At 41.4% G+C, this 16,683-nt stretch overlaps 1 protein-coding gene across 3 annotated transcripts in view; it reads left to right on the plus strand.

Annotated features, from left to right (window-relative positions):
- Nucleotides 1-16,683, plus strand: part of LOC121294828 (1-aminocyclopropane-1-carboxylate synthase-like protein 1) — a 56,657-nt gene that overhangs the window by 28,423 nt on the left and 11,551 nt on the right. For all 3 annotated transcript variants that reach the window (XM_041218939.1, XM_041218941.1, XM_041218940.1), the window contains 4 exons: nt 520-620; nt 1,322-1,411; nt 2,076-2,121; nt 15,630-15,771. In XM_041218939.1, coding sequence (XP_041074873.1) covers nt 520-620; nt 1,322-1,411; nt 2,076-2,121; nt 15,630-15,771 — 379 coding nt within the window. The remainder of the gene's footprint in view (nt 1-519; nt 621-1,321; nt 1,412-2,075; nt 2,122-15,629; nt 15,772-16,683) is intronic.

Here is a 16,683-nt window from a genome sequence, read left to right on the forward strand (position 1 = left end):
GTATATTATGCACCTACATGTCACTATCTGGTTTTTATAGAGTTTATTCTTTAAGAAATATTAACAAAAACAAAACAAAAAAAGACGTCCTTCAAATCAGGGGTCTCCAACCAGTCTGGCAGGTTTTGTAGGTGACTTTATCATCAGTGGCTAAAGATTGGGAACACATGTTAATCAGAACTAATTAGCCAGTCATTTGTTCAATTAAACTGAGTTCAGTTGAAACGAAAACCAGACCCTGTAGCTCTCCAGGACCAGGGTTGGGGACCCCTGCTTTAAAATGAACACGTTTGTGAATAACAGTAAGTGGTGCACTATTTCACTGAATAGTATTACATACTATAAATTACTTTGTAAACTAGTGTACTATGCTAACCTCTGTGTTGGATCATCATTTATCTGCAGTATTGCTAATCCAGGTGTGATGAAAATTGGTTAGGACATTGTGTGGCACCTATAGAGCATATAAGAATATGGGGAGATGAGCACTTCTGTCACTTCTCTTCCTGCTCGCTGCAGGGCATCTCTGTCCGGGTCATGATTCTCATCAACCCCCACAATCCTCTGGGAGAGATCTACACACCCTCAGAGATGAAAGAATTCCTTGAATTTGCAAAGAGGTGAGTCATGTAACTTTCCTTTAAAATTCCTTTAAGTTCAGGAGAGACCTCGACAAAACAACACATATGCTAGTAGTTCTAGTCTCTGTTGCACTTTGTTACACACATTTTTCCTGCCTTTTTTTTTTTATTTATTTTTTACTTTTTATCTACTTAAGCTGTCTTTGGGATAAAAAATAGCCCCAGCCAGTGACTATGAAACTAGGTCTAGACAAAACTTTCAACAAAATTGTGTTTGTTTACTTTGGTTATTAAATTCTAAGAAATAAAGCAATTTGTTTGATTTCTTACACATAATTTATAATGTGTGTACTTATTTCTGCGTGCTTAATTCAGCTCCCACTAAATTTCTTGGACTGTTCATTTTCTGAAGGGAATAAAACATTTAAATGCCTGTAAGCAGGCCTGGTTATCATGTGCTGAAATGTACCTTTTATTCCTTTCAGAAAATGTGCTTTTGCCTTCTCAGACCTTTCTGAACAGGGCCCTTTTATCTCCGTTCCTATCGCGTCAATGTCAAACAATGTATTTATAAATGGCTGAATTTTATGTGCATATCTCCACAGATAAGAACTCTTCCATGTTTATTAAAATGTATTCCAGTACCTTTGGAGACCTTGTGGCTGTTTCTACTGAACAATCTCCAGCTGCCTCATTCACTCAAATTTCTGAGCACCTAATGATTTCTCTGTGTGTTTCAGACATGAACTCCATGCCATCGTGGATGAGGTCTACATGCTGTCTGTGTTTGATGAGTCTGCCACCTTTCACAGTGTCCTCAGCTTCAACAAGTAAGTACAGCTCTGTCAGCTGCCACAGGGCCTGGACTGTCTTCCTTTTAGATTGCTAGTATCTTGAGTCCCCCTTGTGGTCATATACCGTATCTAGTATCTTGAGTCCCCCTTGTGGTCATATACCGTATACCGCACTGCTGTCCGAGATATGTGTGGACCTTATGTTGTCAGTGTACAGCAGTATTGTATATATGGATGTAGGATATTACAGGTCAGATACAATGCTTCCTATGCTTATGCTGCAATGAAACTTACTAAAAGAAACCTAATAAATTCAATGACAAATGTTTAGAATTTTTGTTAAAAGAAAAAACCAAATGTAATGTGTTTGGCAGAATACAGTGTGTATTCATACCATCGCTAAAGAAAGCATATTCTTCATTCAGGAACCTCTTAGTGAACTGCAATGAGTTATGCTTTTGTTCTTGTTTCACGATACAGATAATACAAAGCTCAATTTTATACAATATGATTTGTTTTTAAATGATATAATTAATTCAAAATATAATGTAAAAAGGGCTAAATATAATCTTTCTTAAGAAAGGTTATTTAACAGAGTGTCTGTCCCAGTTCATGGGTCTCTTTTCCTCACAAAGTTAACCAGTTTTGTGTAGCATGGCAATTAAAGCTTTGCCATTGACTTGTTACTGCTTGTTTGCAGGATTCCGGACCCGCAGAGAACGCACGTGATGTGGGGAATCAGTAAGGTATGTGGATCCCACATTTCTGGACTGCATTCACAAGCTTTCCAAACACTGCAGAATGGGAGGCAGTGTGGCAAAGGGATTCAAGCTAAATTTAAATATGGATAAGAAAGCTTGTCATTCACAGTAGGATCTAATTATTTATGTAATATTTTTGACATCCAAAAATAATGAATCACTTTTACAAATGGAATGCAACTTGGTTAGAACATTCTTTACATTATAATGTTATTATTTATTATTTGTTTATTTTTACCAGATGCCTTTATCCAAGGCAACTTACAGAGACTAGGGTGTGTGAACTATGCATCAGCTGCAGAGTCACTTACAACGTCTCACCTGAAAGACTGAGCACAGGTTAAGTGACTTGCTCAGGGTCACACAGTGACCGGGGTTTGAACCAGGGACCTCCAGGTTACAAGCCTTTTTCTTTAACCACTGGACCACACAGCCTCCTAACGCCAGTAAATCTTATCCGATATGTATTACAATCCCTTTGTAGATCTCCCATTTCCTATCTGAAAGAGGCACACATTGTTAAACGTGTGTTTGATTTTTAGTGGTACTGTATCATAGCATTTGTAAATAATAAAACGCTTTCACTCTGTTGAAAGAATGCATCCAACACTTCAAGCATCCAATGCTTCTGAGAGTTTGAGTACTTATAGAAAAGACTGTTCAGAATGTTCTCCTCTGAAGTGTATAAATATAAAAAAAGAAACATTAAATGTTTTCCATGTATTTTATTCAAAGTAACTCCAAATGGATCACCGTTGTTACTAATCACTTGCACATGTTCAGTGTCAATTTCACACTGGAGGTGTAGCATTGATGTATCTGCAAGGAGTGTTCCATTGTTCTTCACTCACAGCTTCAAATAACTCAATTCACCTGTATCATATAGAGAAATCAAAGACCTATAAACAGTGGCAATATAGTTGTAATCACACATTTACATGCCCCAATGGAAATTTCTATTTTCTAGAAATATATCGAAATCAAATAATTATAGGAAAATAAAATATATAGCAGAAGTTTTGTTTTTTTTAAAAAGTTACAAGCAATACATGTCTACAGTTCTTTATTGGAAAACTCTAAAAGTGCTAATTCAAAAGTATTCATACCGTGACAAGAAAAATGAAATTAATAGGTAGTTGATGCACCTTTAGTAATAACCAGTGAGCTTTTGGCATGATTCTTTCGTGATTTTTGACCATTCTTCAATGCAAAATTGACTCAGTTCAGGTTCGTCGTCACATACTCCAGTTTGTCTGTCCGGCCGGGTGACTGGTTCACGGTGGACCTACAAGACGCACATTTGTCCACAGCACAGGAAATATCTCCGCTTCGCCTTTCAGAGCAACGCATACAAGTTTTCAGTGCTGCCGCTTGGCCTCTCCCTAACTCCCCGTATGTTTTCAAAAGGCGTAGATGCTATCCTCGCCCCCTTGCGGCTGCAAGATGTCAGAGTGATGAATTACCTCAACGACTGGTTGATCTGTTCCCAGTCACTGAGTCACGGAGCATCTAGTGAGGCTGGGACTCACCATCAACGATGCCAAGAGCTGGGTGACGCCAGCGCAGTGCATAGCGGATGTGGGGCTCTGGCTGGACTCCACCACGAAGCGTGCATACTGGTCGGACAACAGGGTAGCAGCTTTACAACACCATCTTTCTCTATTTTGGCAGGGATCAAAGGTGTCCCTTGTTTTTGTACCAACAACTTCTGGGTCTGATGGCAGCAGCAGTATCAGCTGTTGAGCTGGATTTATTATGCATGCGCCTGCTACAGGTGTGGCTGAGTGCGTTCAGGTTGCATCCCAATGGCAACAGGTACCATCGGCTGACAGTGTGTCTCGCATGTACGGCGGCCCTGCGCTGGTGGAGGATTCCCTCTCGCCTGCGTCAAGGAGTCCGAATATGGGCGATTTACACCCGCGGGGTAGTGACAATGGACGCCTCCAACTCAGGTTGTGGCGCGGTCTGCGAAGGCAGAGGAGTCAGCGGACCCTGGTCGGGCCGCCGAACGTCCCTGCATATCAACACGCTGTAGCTGTAAGCAGTGTTGCCCTCCAGTACTTCCTACCAGTGGTGTGGAACAGATATGTGCTGATCCGCACAGACAATACATCAGTGGTGGCACATGTCAACCACCAGGGTGGCCTTCGGTCACTGGGGTTGCACTGCCTAGCCTTCAGGCTGCTGATTTGGGCCCAACAGAACTTGCTGTCCCTTTGGGCGACGCATATTCCGGGCGTGGAGAATCAGATGGCGGACCTCCTCTCGAGGGAGGGCCCGCACCCATCGGAGTGGTGGCTCCACCCTCAGGTACTGGAGCGCATTTGGGAACATTTCGGGAAGGCGCAGGTCGATCTCTTCGCCTCGGTGGAGACGACACACTGCCCCATATGGTACACCCTCCACCGCTGCGGTGGTCCACTCGGCGTCAATGCCCTAGCCCACTTTTGGTCCAGAGCGCTCCTTTACGCGTTCCCGCCTCTGCCATTGCTCCCGGCCTTTCTCGAAAATGTCCGGTCGGAGAAGGCTTCACTTCTACTAGTGGCCCCCAGGTGGCCCAGGAGAATCTGGTTCTCATCCCTGTGCCAGCTATTGAACGGCCCTCCTTGGGAAATCCCACTTCGTCGGGATCTTCTCAATTAGACGAGAGGCACGCTTTGGCACCCGGAGCAGGTCTGGCCCCTGAAAGAGACCGCTGGTCAGCCTTAGGGCTGTCAGACATGGTTGTGGGTATGCTGCAGAATGCTAGGGCATATTCCACTAGGTCATTGTATGCCTATAAGTGGAAAGTTTTCACGATTTGTGCCGTACTAACAGTCATGATCCAATCTCCTGTCCCATGCCCACCGATCTGCTTGAGACGGATAGATCACCTTCCACTCTGAAAGTTTACCTAGCGGCTATTTCAGCTTGCCATGCCCCCATTGACTCTGTGTCCCCGGGCGCGCATTTTTTGGCTACACAATTTCTCAGAGGCGCTCGGCGATTGCGCCCTCCTAGGAGGGGGACACTCTCCCTGAATGGAGCCTTGAGATTGTACTGGAGGCTCTCATGCTGGCCCTGTTTGAGCCTATATACTCCATCGAGTTGAAGTACCTGTCCATGAAGACAGCCTTCCTCTTGGCTATCACCTCCGCAAAGAGGGTTATTGAGCTGCAGGCAATATCTGCATAGCTCCTGTATGCGTGGTTGGGATGATGGTAGCAGAGTGTCACTGCATGCAAACCCTGATTTTCTCGCCAAGGTGGTTACAGCCTTCCACGCGAATCAGTCTTTGGAATTGGAGTCCTTTCATCCTCCGCTGTTTGCGACAGAAGTGGATAAGAAGTTGAACCTTCTCTGCCCAGTTCGGGCATTGAGATGTTATGTGGATAGGACAAGAGGACTGCGTCAGTCTGACCAGCTCTTCGTCTGCCATGGAACACGGACCCTGGGACAGCCCCTCTCCAAGCAGTGGCTGTCGCATTGAATTGTGGACACAGTCTCGACTGCGTATGATAGTGCTGGCTTACCCCCACCTGGCGGATAGCCGCACATTCCACGAGAGGTGTGGCTACGTCAGAGGCCCCTTTCTGACGTGCCTCCATGGCTCAGATTTGTGATGCTGCTAGCTGGGCTACCCCGCATACCTTTGCCAGGTTCTACCGCCTGAATGTGGTAGATCCCTCATTGCCCTCACTAGGGTCCTTGAGGTTGCATGCTCACGCTGCTAACCTTGGTCAGGCAGGAGTAAGCGTCCCTCATATGCTGCCGTTCTTTGTTCCCTCGCGACGGCTCTGTTACACATTTCCCATAATGATGTTTGGTGGCCATCTTCAAATTGAAAGCGAATGTTAGTTTACCTACCGTAAACCTGGTTCCCTGAAAGAGAAGATGGCCACCAAGCGCGAGGTCGTTTTGGTCGACATCGCGGTTTCGTCGTGAAAGAGGATGTTCCTCCCCCTGCGTGACAGTTAAGTACCCTTGGGAGGCGGGACCGAGGGGGCCTATTGGCAGCTTTGATATAGAAGCTCAGTGACACCTACCAATAGGCAGGAGTGTATCCCATAATTAATGTTTGGTGGCCAGCTTGACTTTCAGGGAACCAGGTTTACAGTAGGTAAACTAATGTTAGGCTTCATAGTTAAAAACATTTGTTTAAAGAAGAAACAAAACAAAACATTCAAAGAAAAGTAATGCATTGTTAAATGTTCATAATAAATCCTTGATGTGCTCTCTGGTCATAGAAAATTCACTGTACTTTTTCAAGAAATTCACGAATGACAATAAAAAAATAACAATACATTTCATGGATTGTCATGGAAGTGCCATTTTATTTTTATTTTTAAAAAGTTTCTATTGTAAGTTGCCTAAAATTAATAAGGGATCAAAGAAAATGACCAACTGTGAAACATTTTACATTTAATGGTAGCTACTGAGTCAACATTTACATTACAAAAGTAACAAGCAGACAAAACTGATTAAAACTAAACAAGGTTGAAAGACAAATTTGGCAACGTTGTTGGGTTTTGTAAACATTTTAAAATGACAGCATGGCCTACTGTTGTGTGATTAACAGCGTCAAGATGCAGTGTATCTACTAGGTAAGCTGCAACTTCCGCTGAATTAACAGTAGTAATGCACTGTGGGATAAAAATAATATACAAAACACAGTTGTCTTGATCATCAGTGGCCTCGTCGCACACAACGCAAAAATTCCCTTTTAAAAATTCTTCATGTGCTGTATACACTTTAGGGAGATACTCTCGTCTAAGTGTGTCACTGCATAGGCAGGGCTCCACAACTGGGGATTTTTGTAGTTAAAAACACGTCGTAGTTTTTCATTGTCAAGCCATTTTATCGGTATGTTTACTGTAATGAAGGCTTCCACTAATTCAAACGCGTTGACATTACTTGCTTCTCTACTGTCAGTGCTCTATTTAAATAGCCCTGTGATTGTGACCTGCTTGTTTGGTAATTGTCCAGCCTGAACTGCTAGTATTAATTTTTTGTTTTTCTGTACTGCGCTGTCTAGGTGCTTGTCAATAATACCTTTTCTTAGATGATCCAAAGACATATTACATGTTGAGCAAAACAAAATACCACCATCTGCATACAACGCCCCCTTTTCGTAGCTCTGAGCATGATGTTCTGCTGAATTGAATTTTGCTTCTTTGGATTTATTATCAGCTGTCTGCATTTTTATTGTTAATTATACACTGTAAGCTAATACATCTGCACAGTGTAAACAACAGTTTTAAAACTCCCGCTTCCAAATCGCATGTTATGTCAGTGTACAGAATGAGGAAGCCAGTATTTATTTGACCCCATTCCCATAGTAACAAAAAGTACGTAATTGATGTCAGACAGCTGCTGTCAGCGAAGAGCTGTTTCTATCATGATAAATATAAGATGATGAATAACATGACAATTATCTGTAGAAGTCAGTTGGGCAGCAGCGCAGAGCAGTATCTCTGTGAAGGCTGTAGGCAAAATCTTTCGTTGTTCCGGAAGAAGCTCATCTTTTCCGGGACAGCTTTGAAGATTACATCATTGTGTCTTCGTTGAAGAACTTAGTTTGAGTTGAGAGCAATGAGACTGAAGAAAGAGCGAACCTAGAGAGAGCCCAGAGAGAAGAAGAGAATCAAGAGAGAAGAGAGCTGAGAGAAAATCCTTGTTTTGAGTTTAAATAACATGATGTATAGGCGTTCCCTTGTACTGTAAACAAGTCTTTGTCTGTCCTTCCATTGGTTCACAGACAGTTGCGTGTCACACAAAAAGGGTGTGTTAGGAATGGAATCTATCCACCTATTTTGTTATCAAAGGATTTTACATTTATCATTTAACCTCCTTGTAACAGGGCGAGCAGCCTTGTACATTGTTTATTTTAGAATGGGGCTTGTGCCCCACCCCTGTACTGTGTTTTGTGTTCATTTGTTATTTACTTTTTGTTGATGACGGCGAACGGCTGTGTGTTTTGTTTGTTTATTATGTATTGTATGACAGCGTAGCTTTGCTTTTGATTTGTTACTGTTTTGCATTGTGGATAGAAGCCCCATCCACATTATAAAACCCGTGCAGAAGGTGGCCATGTCCCGAATTAAGTGATTAATTTGTTGCTAATTGGGAGACGGTCACCTGCATAAATACCTGCAGCTCTCTACACTCTGGGTGGCTGTACGGAGGAGAGCGAGCGAGCAAGGAGAGAATAAATTTAAAACGATCTAGGATCAGTGAAGGTGATTGCGCAGCCTGACCTGGATTGCATTTGTTATTATTGTGTTCATGATTTATTTTTGTTTAAATCTTTTATTTTCGCTCTGTGAGCAAGTGTTTATTTTTGTTTAAATATTTTATTTATTTTTGTACACTTTAAATAAAACGCCACATGCGTCACTGCACTTTACCCGTCTGTGTTCAACTCCTTCTTCTGGTCTGACTTCACCGCAAAGCCATTTCCCGCCACACTCCTATTCAATATAACTTTAGTTATATTCATTGGAGAAGCATACGAATTTCAGTTTCATTCTCTATACAAAGTTACGATTACAAGCATATAAAACACATCATAATACAAAGGATACTATTTAAAATGAGTTATTAGTTTTATAATATTCATTTAAAACACAATAAACACTTCAGATTTATTGGGAAACTTACTTAAAATAACTACTAAACTTGTGTCCAGAAGTTATGTAATTAAAAATGATTCTTAAAGCATTTTAACTAACTTTTAACACAATAATGGAACAACTGCATCGTCACTATAGCTTGCTTGTTAAGTTTTGTGACACCTTGGGAGATTAGACAATCAGATAGCATTTTGGAAGTCGAGCTTCAAAGAGTTAACACAGTTTGTTCTGTGCCTTATCTACAACCTTTGAAGTAGATCTGGCTAAGAATGCCTTGGAATTGGTGATAACAACCCAATCCACACAGCATGTCAATATAGACAAGAGTCTGAATTAAATATCTGGAAAAAGCTTATAATAAAATGAACTTAACCATGAATTTCCTTGACAAGAGGATGACGTCATCGATTCCGCCCCCAAGGATGACGTTTGTGAGTATACAGGTAGCCCCTCTCCTATATACTGATGCAGATGCCAAACTGAGAAGGATTTCATCCTTTCTCAAAGTACAAACCCAGACCTGTGCAGATGAGGATGACTTTCTTAGCATCTTGGATGCAAGAGATAGAAAAGCCTTCGAAGGGTTGAGATAGTCTAGATGCCTGTTGAGGCTATTTCGCAAAAAAACTGCTGCTTCTGCACAACGCCTGCCCAGAGTAGATAAATTCTCCACGGTACCAGTGTATCATAAAAATCAACTTTTCCAATGACCTAGGTTGGATACCATCATGGCTACACCAACTGCAGGTATGTCTTTTAGATCTGTTTCTTTTATTGGGTCTGATAAAAAAAAAAAAAAAAAAGTGATAATTTCTTGAAGAAAAGATTACTCTGCCTCCACATGCAGCATGTGGATGAATAATCATCAGATCCATGCAGCTAAATACCAGCATATGCTGTGGAACTAGCTCTCTACAATTTTACAATCACCTACGCCTGAAACTGTAGAGGTTGTGTCACAGAGACGGCCGAAGTGGGCGGCGTCAGAACCAGGAAGGAATGAAATACACAAAGACAGGACAGATGAATGTGAAATGATGATGGCGCTTGCTTGCGCCGGTTTATTGTAAATAAAACAGTTGAACAAACAGAAACAGGACACGGCACTCTATGCCAAAATAAAAAGACAAACAAAAACGGACTAACGCTTTACAAATGGTGAACAGATCGACAAACACGGTGAGTTAAATAAATAAGTATTGTGCTGGTCCCATCAGCACGCAATAGCAATTGAAATAATTCCTACTCTTACTACTCTCCTACTCTTTCCCGTTCTACACTCACCTGCTGCTTTTATGCAGCTGTACCAAGACTCGATTGCTAATCAATCATTCAGTTGGAGTCTCTGTACAACTGCACGTGAATTAATAATGAATTAAAAGTGCAATTCCCTGTGCTCACATACTATTACTTTTTACTTGCACGTGAAGTGCTGTGCAATCCTCGTGCCTAAATACAAATATACATTTTAAACACTTGTGTTACACAGACCCATTTATATCCCATGTACCAATGTCTATACACCAACATTTAACACACCACACGCAACACATAACAGATAATATACACAGGGGCGGGCACTTTGTCACAGGTTGCCATTCAACTAGCAGAAGGAGGAAAGAGCACTGCAAAACTTCAACTGCAAGCAGCATGTGACCTCACTGATACACACGCCAGAGCCGTGGTTAATGTCATCTTTGCAAGGCGGTGCATTCAAATGAAGGCATCTTTTCTATCTACGGACACCCAGACAAAAAAATTGGAGCTACCCTTTCAGGGTGATCTTTTATTTGGCACCAACCTTAAGGATTCCCTGTCTAACTTGAAAGAGGCTAGGCAGGTGATTAGATCTTGCTGTACTACAGGGAGAGATGCACCATGCAACAGGGTTTTTTTTCAATAGAATAGGTCATTCAGAAACCAGCCACCTCAACCCTGGTTCAACTGGCAGGGCCGCTTTCAGTGAGGCCAGAATTTCAGACCACATAGAATAGGATATAGCTATTATAAAGAACATTTTTTCTTAACCTTCCAGCACCCCCCACCCCCTCCATTGCCAATGGGAGAAAGGTTGTCCCATTTTTAAAACAGCAGATGGTGGCAGCTTTCACCACGGGTAGGTATGGGGATGCCACTATCTCCACATCCTCCTACTCTCCGTCTGTATACAGACAACTCCCTGTTGGGGTGGAGAGCTCACCTAGTGGACGCTCCGGTCTAAGGTATGTGGTCACCGAAAGAAAAATCTTGCCACATAAATTATTTGGAACTCTTAGCAATCTCCCTGGCACTAAGGCACTTCACCCCAATATTAAAAGAAAAAACAGTGCTAATCCTCACAGACAACACCACAGCAGTAAAATACATAAACCATCAGGGAGGCACAAAATCATGGGACCTCTGCACTCTAGCTATGAACATCTGGAACTGGTGCAGAACAAAGGACATCTTATTTACCAGGACTCAACAACAGTGTGGCAGACCTACTCAGCAGGGTAACGGCACCCCAGGAATGGAGTATCCACCCAGATATACTAGATGGGGTATTCACTGTACTAGGTCACCCAAAAATAGACATGTTTGCAACAGCAGAAAATGCCCAGCTACCACTCTTTTCCTTCCGGTTTCACCAGGAGGCAGCAATAGCAACAGATGGTCTGTCCATTTCATGGTCAAACGACTTGATGTACGCTTTCCCACCCTTGCCTCTAATCCCAGAAGTACTCAGGAAGGTCAGAAGAGACAGAGTCAGTCTCATACTAGTATCACCCTCCTGGCGCAATAGGTATTGGTTCTCAGAGATTCTACAGCTAAACAAGACAAGACCCATCCGCTTTCACAAGAACCTGATCTGTTATCTCAGAACAGGGGAAAACTACTTCACCACAATCCAGCATTTTTTAACTTGCTGCTTGGAGATTGAATGGCAGCAATTGAGGGATAAGGGGCTATCAGAGTAAGTAGTAATTATTTTACTTGCTTCAAGGAAACCTTCCACCTTTTAAGCGTACTAATGGAGGGAGTTTGTCTCCTGGTGCAAATCAAAATCCTTGCACCATTCAAACATTCCCCTCGCAGACTTTCTATCTTACCTTAGCCACTTATTCCATAAAGGTCTCTCCCTGTCCTCTATTATAGTACATGTTGCTGCAATCTCTAGCATTTTACCTGGCTGGGATAAAGTGGGCTCCCATCCATTAGTTACCAGATTTGTTAAAGGGGTGAACCATCAAAACCCCCCGAGTAAACGTCTTTTTCCCCAATGGAGCCTCAGTCTGGTACTTAACAAGCTCTTGGGTCTTCCCTTTGAGCCCATGGCAACTTGTGACATGAAATACCTGACATGGAACACAGCATTCCTGATGGCAGTGACATCTGCAAGAAAGCACTGGTTATTGACACACTGTATTTTCAGTCCTTTAAGGACAGGATTGTGTGCAGAACTAATACCCAATTCTTACCAAAAACTAGTAACTGAATTCCATATAAATCAAACCATAACATTTCTGGATTTCTACCCAATACCAAAATCAAAGAGAGAAGCTAGACTTCATCTTACAGATGTCAGAAGAGCCCTAAACTACTCCATTCACAGGACCATCGTTAGCAGACCATCAGGGAAACTTTTTCTCCTTTAATCTCCTTTAATTCACCTGACAAGAGGAAATCTGTCTCTAAACAGATGATTTCACGCTGGACAACATCATGCATTGAGTTCTACTACAAGCTTGACACTAAAACAGTTCCAAAACCCATCAAAGCACACTCTGGAAGGGGAGTGGCTACTACCTGGGCAAAATTTAAAACCGGTTTTGATTCAGGACTTCAGCAATGCCTCCACTTGGGCATCTTTTGACACTTAAATCAAACACTATAGCTGCAATGTATCTTGTTCGCAACCTAACTTGGCTCGTTCAGTTTTATCTGTGGTTTCGTCTACTAACATCTAACATACCACCCTTCAGTCTATCTACTTTGGTAGTTCACGTTGTGTGGAGTTCATCAGACAAGGTAAGGATACGAAGATTACCTGCAATGTGTTTTCTTTGTTGGATAATAAACTCCACATACGTATATCCCACCCTCCTGTTCCACCTTGTCATTTTTATTTTTGGCTTGTTTACTTTGTTGAAATTTGGACAACCTAACGTGGATATGAGGTGGGATTTTATGGAGAAGGAGCACGCAATAACGGCAATAAGGATTATAAAGAGGATCTCTGGGGAAGAAATCTGGTTCTTTCTCCTGACCCAAGCAAGATGAAGACCGGGAAGTTCACGTTGTGTGGAGTTCATCATCCAATGAAGAAACCATATTACAGGTAATCTTTGTATTCCTGTGTCATTAAAGGAAAAACAGCCCCAAAGAAGGATATCCACCTCCATGCTTGACAGTGTAGCATTCAGTCTTTTGTGCGGTACCTTTAAGAAGGGCAAGCGGCGTGTGTGTAGGTCAGCTATCTCAGCAGTGACGTTGCTATACTCCAGGCTACGAACCTTAAAAGGAGTGTGTTTTTTGTTTAAAAGAAGGAATGGCGGCAGTGAGTCAAGGGCAGCATTACTGACTAAATGTGCAGGTTTTTTTTTTATTATAAATACAAGCGCACATTGTCCGAGAATGGCAGCATGTTGTTGTGTTTAACTATATTGGAATTTGACTGAGCAGGCTCCTAAAAGTGAAGACTACTGGCTTTCTAATAGCTGAAGCAATATATACATAGACGGAACTGTCATACCTGGCTGTTTGTTGAAACAGTTGAAACGAACCTTGGCAACAATACGTTCATTCCGTGCTTACATGGTTGCTGGAATGAGTCTGGAGAACCTTTCTGAACCGGAGTTACGTACCTGGCTGTTTGTGATGCTATCGCTGGACTTCCTGAGACGGAGCTGCTTGCTGTGCTGTAAGCGCCGAATATTCAGCAGACAGTTCAGATTGTATTTATTCATTTGTTTCTGATTGTGGTTGAAGAGAGGAACGGGAACTATTTTTGCAGACAGGACTCTGTTACTGTTGTTTTTCTGAATATAACAGAAAGCAATTGCTAATATTCTGGATTGTGTAGAATTTAGTTATTCTCAGCCTTAACAATTCCAGTAACTATCGTCTTGACTCTTTGATGGACTTGTTTGAATTCAGTGGTAAAGAAACTACTGCCGTAGTCCTGCTGCCTTTGCTAATAGCACTGTAGCTACATTCTGACTGGTTTTGGTTCTTTTTGTTTTTTGTTTATTTCCTAACTTGTATTTACTTTCACAACCTGAGCTATACGAGGTAGGTTTGATATTTTTCTTTATTCATGTCCAAGATTTGTGTTGTTAATTGCTAGTGATTGCCTAAAAAAAAAAAACCTTACTGTGTATCCAATATAGGCCTGTATGAGCTGCGGAGTTCAGTTAGTAATGGTGGTGCTACGCATTTTTAAAGTTAGTGTTTCTCTGGTTACTGATTTGTAGTTCAAGTTCAGCATTCTGAAAGGGATTTCTATTGATACTGCTATTCGATAATTCTAATGGGGAATTAACAGTATATAATTCCATGTATTTTACTTATGGCCTAAAAATACACTAACCTTACTTTGCTTGGACATTAATTAATAAAGTGTGATGCATATTATGAAATATAGTAATATGTTTTGTTTTTTTTTCTACATGAACTGAATTAACTAACCCTAACTCTCCTTTCTGTAAAGAATAATTATTTTTGATAAACCCTAAGTTAACCAAACTAAAATGGCATAAGTCCTGACTCAATTGACTCATTGATTTACCTGGCGCTCAAACTTAATTTTGCATGCTGCTAAGGTCATCCCAAAATGTTACAACAGTAGGTATGGTGTTCTTTTCTTTGTACGCCTCACCAGATTTTCTCCAAACATAACGACTATCTGCGTCACCAAATAGCTTGATTTTTTGTTTCATCAATCCACAAAACCTTTGACCAGAACTCATATCCATCATTCAAATGCCGTTTTGCAAACTTTAAGCGATTGCCCTTGTGACGTTTTCGTAAGTGACAGACCTTCCCCATGCAACACTCGACCTGTGGTTGAAATGGAAACTCCAGTCCCACTTGCAGTCAATCTCAGATTGTTATTGTTGTTACCTTTTTCACAATTCTTCTACATATTCTTGGTGAAAGAACCTTCTTTCTTCCAGACCGAGGGAGTGTTGTGACACTACCGTGAGCCTTGTACTTCTTAATAACAGAAACAATAGTTGAAATTGGGATACTCAGATGCTTGGAAATCTTCTTGTATCCTTCTCCGGCTTTATGACAATAAATAATTTTCTACCTAAGGTCTTCAGATAGCTCTTTACTTTTTTCCATATTGACTTTTTGGTAATGACAGCAATCCCATCCTATGCCTAATCCTTTTATACTCTAAGAATGTTCACCTACAATCCAGCATTTTCTAGACTTTTCTAGAATTGGATTCTGCAGTATCATATTGAAATTTCTAGCACCTTGTAGACAATGCAGTCATACCATCAAAGGGTATAAATACTTTTGAATTAGCATTTTTTGAGTTTTGCAAATAAATAATAATTATAGACATCTATTTCTTTTAACTTTTTTCCTCTTCCACAAAAGCAAAGCTACAAAAGATTTTTCCTCAAATTGATTGTTTTCGAGAAATTTCTAGAAATTATACATTTCCATTAGGATATGTAAATGTTTGACAACAACTGTATATTAGGTCTGATTTCTTGGAATATGCTTTTAGTAACATCTTGTGGAGGAATGCTGTCTGTGTCACACAATTACGTTTTGAAAGCTCTAAAGTAAGCTAATAGCATTCCACACTTCTACAAGGTTTCCGTGTAAAGTAATGGCATGGTAATTTCAAGGATCTCTCATTGCAGCTCTTTGTTCTTGTAGGATTTTGCTGCCTCTGGGCTGCGTGTTGGCACTCTGTACTCGGAGAACAAGCATGTCATCGATGCACTGGGGCAGATGGCCTACTTCCACGGGGTTCCTGGGACAACACAGCAGCAAGTGGCCCATCTGCTTCATGACAGAGGTATTGAGACCCAGCCTGAACGCTGCCACAGACCCTCCAGTGTGTGCGGCTCCATTGCATAGCACAGGCTCTTACTATTAGAAAGACTCTACTGCAGGCAACCAGAACTGAATATCAGCTTTTGAACCTTAACAACAACTTGAAACATAAACAAACACAATATCTGAGTAAACATAGAGTACAGTAGAGGTGAGACAGACTCGGGAGACTAGATAGGATTCCACTTTTCGTTTATTCTCTCAATAAAATAAACAACAACGAACCCCAGTTTGGGCTGGGGTGCACGCCAAAATAAAAAAACAGGTATCGCTCTCACTCTCTTACGCTGTAACTCACTCGATGCACTGCTTCACAGACAAGCACTCGCTCAGCCTTTCACTGTGTCTCACAGTCTCACTCGTCAAATCCACACGCATTTATAGATATAAAATATGTGTGTGTGTGTGTGTGTGTGCGCGTGCGTATATACAGTACTGTGCAAAAGTTTTAGGCAGGTGTGAAAAAATGCTTTAAAGTAAGAATGCTTTCAAAAAGACATGTTAATAGATTATATTTATCAATTAACTAATTGCAAAGTGAGTGAACAGAAAAAAATCTAAATCAAATCCATATTTGGTGTGACCACCCTTTGCCTTCAAAACAGCATCAATTCTTCTAGGTACACTTGCACAAAGTCAGGGATTTTGTAGGCATATAGTCAGGTGTATGATTAAACAATTATACCAAACAGCTGCTAATGATCATCAATTGAATATGTAGGTGGAAACACAGTCATTAACTAAAACAGAAACAGCTGTGTAGGAGGAATAAAACTGGGTGAGGAACAGCCAAACTTAGCTAACAAGGTGAGGTTGCTGAAGACAGTTTACTGTCAAAAGTCATACACCATGGCAAGACTGAGCACAGTAACAA

Source organism: Polyodon spathula, chromosome 19, assembly GCF_017654505.1.
Source record: "Polyodon spathula isolate WHYD16114869_AA chromosome 19, ASM1765450v1, whole genome shotgun sequence".
Classification (NCBI taxonomy): domain Eukaryota; kingdom Metazoa; phylum Chordata; class Actinopteri; order Acipenseriformes; family Polyodontidae; genus Polyodon; species Polyodon spathula.